The sequence below is a fragment of the Tachyglossus aculeatus genome, chromosome 2 (genome assembly GCF_015852505.1).
Source record: "Tachyglossus aculeatus isolate mTacAcu1 chromosome 2, mTacAcu1.pri, whole genome shotgun sequence".
NCBI lineage: Eukaryota > Metazoa > Chordata > Mammalia > Monotremata > Tachyglossidae > Tachyglossus > Tachyglossus aculeatus.
Genome location: NC_052067.1, coordinates 138,650,929 through 138,658,381, shown reverse-complemented (window position 1 = coordinate 138,658,381; position 7,453 = coordinate 138,650,929). Strand labels below are relative to the sequence as shown.

Sequence of the window (7,453 nt, the reverse complement as noted above, 5' to 3'; positions counted from 1 at the left end):
TATAAGAGGCGGCGTCCGGCCTGGCTGCACTGACGGGGCGGGCAGCGCGGGGGGCCAGCAAGGGCCAGCGGGGGCCGGGGCCAGCCGGAGGAGGCCAGCCGGCCGAGGGGAGACCCCCGGGGCCTGGGGGGGGGGCCTGGAGGCCTGGAGGCCTGGGGCCAGGGGGCCGGGGGGGGGCGGGGGGACGCCGGCCCGGGGCCCCATGTTCCAGATGGATTACTCTTACCTCAACTCGTACGACTCGTGCGTGGCGGCCATGGAGGCCTCCGCCTACGGCGACTTCAGCCCCTGCAGCCAGCCCGCCGGCTTCCAGTACAGCCCCCTGCGGCCCGGCTTCGGGGCCAGCCCCGCCTGCCCCTCCCTGGCCGCCCCCAACTGCGCCCTCGGGCCCCTCCGAGACCACCAGCCCTCCCCCTACTCCACAGGTGAGAGCCGGGGCCGGGTTGGGGAGTGGGGGGCCCGGGGCCAAGGGGCGGCCCGGCCGGAGACCCCCCTCCCCGCCCAACGGGCCCCGGCCGGAGGGCACGGGGGCGACGGCCCTCGGGGCAGCCGGGGAGGGCGACCCCGGGACGGTGGGGGGCTCCAGGGCAGAGGAAAGGCAGCGGGCAGGTGGGAGACCCCGGGAAACGGGGGCCGGACCGAGGCTGGACAGCTGCCGTCCGAGATGGGGACGGCGGGAATAATAACAGTCGTCATCATCATCGTGGCATTTATTAAGCGCTTACTATGTGCAAAGCACTGTTCTACAAAGCGCTGGGGAGGTTACAAGGTCATCAGGTGGTCCCACGGGGGGCTCCCAGTCTTCATCCCCGTTTGCCAGAGGCCCAGAGAAGTGAAGTGACTTGCCCAGAGTCACCCGGCTGACAGTTGGTGGAGCCGGGGCTTGAACCCGTGACCTTTGACTCCGAAGCCCGGGCTCTTTCCACTGAGCCACGCGGGGAAGAGGGGCGAGGGAGTAGGGGGCCGTATGCCTCCGGGGGCACAGGCCAGGACAGCAGTGGTTCGGTCGCATCCATCCGTCGGACCCACTGAGGGCTGACTGTGGGCAGAGCGCTGCACTAAGCGCTCCGACGAGCGCAAAACCACCGAGTGGGTAGACGCGCGCCCTGTCCGACAAAGGAGGGGAAGAAGACGGGAGCACGGGGAGGGAGAGGAGGACGGGGAGCTGTTCCTGCAGGAGGGAACCTAAAAATCCGAGTCCCCAGACGGGTGGCAGAGGATGCCCGGAGCCTGCGACATGCGGGCCGGCGCGGGTGGGCGCGGAGTCAGGAGCTCGGCTGATCATCATCATCATCATCAATCGTATTTATTGAGCGCTTACTATGTACAGAGCACTGTACTAAGCGCTTGGGAAGTACAAATTGGCAACATAGAGAGACAGTCCCTACCCAACCGTGGGCTCACAGTCTAAAAGGGGCTGATGGACTTAGGCCGGAGAGGGAGAGGAGGGACGGGGAGTTAGAGACTGAGGATGGTGAAATTAGGGAACGGGGCAATCCGGGGGGCTGGGCAGGGGCCGGACAGGGATGGAGATCAACGCGAAGCCGGGGACAGTCGGATAAGCAGCTTATGGGGGAGGGATGGGGAGGAGATGTGGGGTCCAGGAGAGATGGGGCAGGGGGGGATGAATGGGACCAGAACGGAATTGTAGTGGGACGTGGAAACAGGGCAGGAAGCAGAGGTCAATCCAGACAGGTGGTCTACCCGGAGGGGAGATCATCATCATCATAATAATAATGGTATTTGTTAAGCGCTTACTACGTGCCGGGCACTGTACGAAGCGCTGGGGTGGATACGAGCAAATCGGGTTGGACACAGTCCCTGTCTCCTGTTGGACTCACAGTCTCAATGATGGACAGGCGCGATAATAATAATAATAATATTTGTTAAGCGCTTTCTCTCACAGTACGAAGCGCTGGGGTGGATACAAGCAAATCGGGTTGGACACCATCCGTCTCCTGTTGGACTCACAGTCTCAATGATGGGCAGGCGCAATAATAATAAAATAATAATAATAATAATAATAATAATATTTGTTAAGCGCTTTCACAGTACGAAGCGCTGGGGTGGATACAAGCAAATCGGGTTGGACACAGTTCCTGATTCCTGTTAGACTCACGGTCCCGATGATGGGCTGGCGTAATAATAATAATAATAATAATAATAATAATAATAATAATAATGGTATTTGTTAAGTGCTTACTCTGTGCCAGGCACTGGACGGGAACGATGCCCCGTTCGGGGAAGACTCGAAGGAAGGATGGTTACTGCAGCTGGGATGGAGGCAGACGGGGCCGGAAGAGGGTGGTAGGGTGGGACCCACCAGATTGGGGGACTAGTAGACGGGCAGAGTTATCAAGGGAAAGGGGACGGGGGTGTGGGGATCGAAGAAGGGGGCGGGAGGAGACCGACTCAAGAAAGGACGTCGAAACAGCTTCGGAAAGTGGGTTCAGGGGACTGGGTGGGTGGTGGGGAAAACGGGGGTGGTCAGAGGCAGGGAGAAGGGTGGAATGGGCGGGAGTTTGGATTCACTCATTCCTTTCATTCAATCGTATTTATTGAGCGCTTACTGTGTGCAGAGCACTGGACTAAGCGCCTGGGAAGTACAAGTCGGCAACGTATGGAGACGGTCCACATTCAATCGTATTTATTGAGCGCTTACTGTGTGCAGAGCACTGGACTAAGCGCTTGGAAACTACAATTCGGCAACAGATGAGACAATCCCTACCCAACAACGGACTCACGGTCTAGAGGGGAGACGGGAAAATGTAATCCAGAATTTGGGGCGGGGGTGGGAGGGCGAGTCTGGAGGGCAGGGAGACACTGGCATGTGCAGAGCCATGAGCTGGCACACGGAGACACGTCCCCGCCCTGGGTTGCTAGCGGTTTGGCTTGAACCCGTAGCCTTGAGCCAGTTTCCAAGCGGGAATGAAAAATCTCCGGTCAAGTCTCTCTGCCCCCGTGAGCTATTCCAACGCTGCCCGCTCCGCCCAAGCCCCATCCCGCTTCCCCCCATCCCTCCCTGCCCCTTCCCCACACTCCAGTGACCAGTTGGGCAGGGGGACGGGCGCTGGGAGAGGCTGGGAACAAGAGGAGCAGAGCAGGGATTGATAGCTGACGATACAAGAGCCCTAAAGGCCTGGAGCGGTCACAGACTTCCGTTCCCTTAGAACAGTGCTTGGCACATAGTAAGCGCTTAACCAATACTATTATTATTATTATTATTATCATTATCATTATTATTCCCTCCACTGTTCTGGCCAGGGCGAACCTGGCCAGGGTGACCGGGGAGCACTGTGGTGACTGACGACGGGATGCCCCGCAGGACTCTGCCCAGCCCCTGCCAGTTTCAGCCCCCCCCCCCCCCCCAACAGTTGCCCAGAAATTCAGTTCTCTAATATGTTGCCAACTTGTACTTCCCAAGCGCTTAGTACAGTGCTCTGAACACAGTAAGCGCTCAATAAATACGATTGATTGATTGATTGATTCTCTTGGGGCCTGCCTATCCCTGAGGCGGGTGGCGGAGGGGTGTCTTTGGGACCAAGACCAAAGGGGCTCGACCCCTTGGAGGGGATCAGACAGGTCCTGATCCAAACGAGGATGGGGGACGGAGTTGGGAAACAGAGAAGGACAGACAAATTAGGGGATGGGGTGGGAATGGAGGTAGTGGTGAGGATGAGGAAAAGGTTGGGATTGGGAATGGAGGTGGAAGAGGGGAAGCGGGGAGGGACGGAGCGAGGGCAGAAGCGGGGATGGAGACGGAAAAGGGAAGACAGAAAAGGGTTGGATGGGAGGGGATGGCGGTGGAGGGGCCGGAGGATTGCGGCCGGGGCAAATGGAGAGGCGACAGCAGAGAGAGACGGGCTCGGACACGGACGAGGTCAGAGAGGGAAACGGGGCTGGGACCTAAATTGGTGGGATAATGGATGGACAGTCATTCATTCATTCATTCAATCGTATTTATTGAGCGCTTACTGTGTGCAGAGCACTGGACTAAGCGATTGGGAAGTCCAAGTCGGCAACATAGAGAGACGGTCCCTACCCAACAACGGGCTCACAGTCTAGAAGGGGGAGACAGACAACAAAGCAAACGGTCAGAACAATAATAATAATTATAATAAGTGTGGCACTCGTTAAGCGCTTTCTGTGTGCCGGGCACTGTTCTAAGTGCTGGACAAGAGAGAGACGGAGAGGAGGAGAAATAGTACGGGACCTGCAGAATCCACTGGGAGACAGGACGGTGGGTTCACGACAGGAAAATGGAATAGATGTAGAGGGGCAGAGATGGGGGGCTCCATGGCCGTTGTCATGGTTACCACCCCACCGGCTGGGGTTGGTACCCATTGGAGGCCCGCTCCGCCCCGGCCGGGACCTCCTGCTGATAGAGCTGGGGTTCCCTCCTTCCCCATCGAGCCTCCTCCCCTCCCGGCCCTTCTGTGCCTGCTCTCCCGGATTTCGGTCCCTCTGAAATCCCCCCGCGCCCCCCAATCCTGCTCCCACCTCCCCCAGTCCTAGCCGCACTCCCATCCCAGCCCCAACCAGCTTCCCCCGGCCCCGGCGCTAACTGAATTTCTCCCTCCCTGCCCCGTCCCCCTCTGCATCCCTCTCGGTGTCCGGCGGGTCCGTCCACTCCCCCGGGGTCGGTCAGTGCCCTACAAGTTCTTCTCGGACCCGTCGGGGCTGAACGAGAAGCGCAAGCAGCGGCGGATCCGCACCACCTTCACCAGTGCGCAGCTCAAGGAGCTGGAACGCGTCTTCGCCGAGACCCACTACCCGGACATCTACACCCGCGAGGAGCTGGCCCTCAAGATTGACCTCACCGAGGCCCGGGTCCAGGTCGGAAGGGGACCGGGGAATACCGGGGCAGGGAGGGAGGGATGCAGGAGGGACCGGGTCCGCAGGGAGGGGGCAGGGGACCCAGGGAGCCTGACACCTCCGCCCCCACTCCGCTCTCCCAGGCCTGGGTCGGTTAGTGGGGTCAGCAACCCAGCGCTTAGGACAGTGTCCGGCACACAGTAAGCCCCTAATAATTGCCATTTAAAAAAAACACGCTCAGGACGGTGTCTGGCACAGAGAAAGCCCTTAATAATTGCCATTTTAAAAAAACACGCTCAGGACAGTGTCTGGCACAGAGTAAGCCCTTAATAATTGCCATTTTAAAAAAACACGCTTAGGACGGTGTCTGGCACAGAGAAAGCCCTTAATAATTTCCATTTAAAAAAAAACACGCTTAGGACAGTGTCTGGCGCAGAGTAAGTTCTTAATAATTGCCATTTTAAAAAAAACAAGCAGGACAGGGACTGTGAACGCACTGATGATGGTTCGTCTCCCCCGGCGCAGAGCCCCTAATAAGCATTTAACGACCACCACCATGACCGGGATCACCCCATTCCCCTCTGTCCTGCTCCCCGGGATGGATGGAAGACCCCGTCGTGGCCCGGCTGACCACAGGGTGGATAGGCAGATGGACGGGGGGGCAGAAGGACAGCGAGGCAGAACCAGGGGCTGAGAGAAAAGGGGTGGTGTGGTGTGTGTTTTGTTGGGAGTCGAAGGCAACCTCACCCCTTTCAGCTCCAGGGCAGCAATGTGCCAGGGAGGGGAGTTCGCCTTTCCCCTCCCTGTGCCCAGGTGGCAGGCAGACTCCGGCAACGCCATCTCAGTTGCCCCTATTCCCCGGTCCCTCCAACCTAAGGAGGATGAGAGCCGTGAGGGGAATGAGGGATGAGGCCGGGCCCTCTGGAAATCCAGGCGCTGTGTCCAGCTAGGGTGGGCCCATGGCCAGCTTAAACAGGCCGGAGGGCCAAGGCCAAGGGCAGAGGCCCGTGGCCAGCTCGGACCAGGTTGGGGGTTGGGGGAGAGCTGGAGAAGCCCATGTCCAGGCTGAAAGGAGCAGCGGGGAGAGGCCTGTAACCAACTCGGGCTTGGCAGAGGGGGAGAGGGGGGCAGTGGGGCGAGGCCCATGGGCTAGCTCAAACCAGCCTGAGGATGGGCGTTGGAGAGAGGCCCGTGTCCAGCTCAGATTGACTTGACAGCGGGGAGAAAGAGAGCAAACAGCAACAGCACAGGAAGGAGATTCTCCAGTCCTCTCCCCGTCTCTCACCTAAATCCCACTTCCCCCCGGCTCTTCTGGGCTCCCCCCGCCTCCCCGCTCCCCCAGGTCTGGTTCCAAAACCGCCGAGCCAAGTTCCGGAAGCAGGAACGGGCCGCCAGTGCCAAGGGCAGCGGGGCGGGGGCCGGCGGCCCGGGGGGCAAGAAGGCCGAATCGCGCTCGTCGTCGTCGGAGGACGAGTCCAAGGAGTCCACGTGCAGCCCCACGCCCGACAGCACGGCCTCCTCCCTGCCTCCGCCCAGCGGGCTGGCCAGCCCCAGCCCCAGCCTCAGCCTCAGCCCCAGCCCGGGCCTGCCCGCCCCCCACGGCCCCCAGCCTCTCAAGGGGCCACTGTGGGCCGGTGTGCCCGGGGCCAGCGGGCCCGGCGCGGCCGGCAGCAGCACGGCCGAGCTGCTCAAGGCCTGGCAGCCGGCCGAGCCCATGGCGGGGCCCTTCTCCGGGGTCCTGTCCTCCTTTCACCGGAAACCCGCCCCGCTCAAAACGAACCTCTTCTAAGCCCCCAGCTCCAGCCCCCAGACCCCTCAGCAGCTGCCGGGGATTACAGCCCCCGGGCTGGCCGGGGCACTGCTGTTGGGGGGGCGGGGGGTAACTCGGGAGGGCGCGGGGCCGAGGCCTCCCCTCTCCCCACCACCAAGGGTATCCAATCCACACAACCAACCTTCCCTCCCAGGACTCTGGGGACATCCAGGCGTGCACAGAGGATCAGTCCTGAGGTGGGATGAGGGTGGGGGGGAACCCGCTCTCAGCCAGACAAGACTCCCTCCCCTGCCTGAACCCCAGCCCGAACGGCCGCCAATCTTTCCTGAGCATCGATGGGGAGGATGACAGGGGGATAGACGGGCTCCCCACCCTCCCCCAGCCCCTAGCACCCGGCCCAGGGGCTCCCCAGAATTCCCAAGGACAATGCAGACCTCCTACGGGTTGGGGGGAATGCGGGGTGGGGGGAGTGGGGCGCCGGAGTCTGTCCCTCCCAGCGATGGCAGGGGCCAGCCGGGGGCCCGGCCCAGCCTGGCAGATGGTTTTCTCTTTTTTTAAACTTGTCTGTAATTTATTGACATCCACCTCTGCTCAATCCAAATAAAAACATAACTTATTGACGCCGATCAGGCCGGCGGGTGGGAGCCCTACCGTGCCTGGGTGGAAAGTGGGTGGTCCAGGGGGTCGGTCCCGGGCCCCCGGGGGAGGAGCGGACTAGACGGGACTGAGGACCAAGTGGCTCCCTCATTCCCGCCGTGCTCCCCGCCACAACCTCCTTGTGCCCCCTCCAGAACCCCAGGCCGCTGCCAGAGAGGACAAGGTAGTGACGGCTATGGAAACAAGCCCCTTTATTGCCAGAGACAACAC

General features: G+C 60.9%; 1 protein-coding gene across 1 annotated transcript; it reads left to right on the top strand.

The window, feature by feature from the left end:
• The first annotated feature begins 202 nt into the window (after nucleotides 1-202).
• On the top strand, nucleotides 203-6,651 carry PHOX2A (paired like homeobox 2A). The gene is made up of 3 exons (XM_038741350.1): nucleotides 203-425; nucleotides 4,649-4,836; nucleotides 6,158-6,651. The coding sequence occupies exons 1-3, from the start codon at nucleotides 203-205 to the stop codon at nucleotides 6,602-6,604; spliced, it is 858 nt and encodes a 285-aa protein (XP_038597278.1). The 3' UTR covers nucleotides 6,605-6,651.
• Nucleotides 6,652-7,453: the final 802 nt, after the last annotated feature.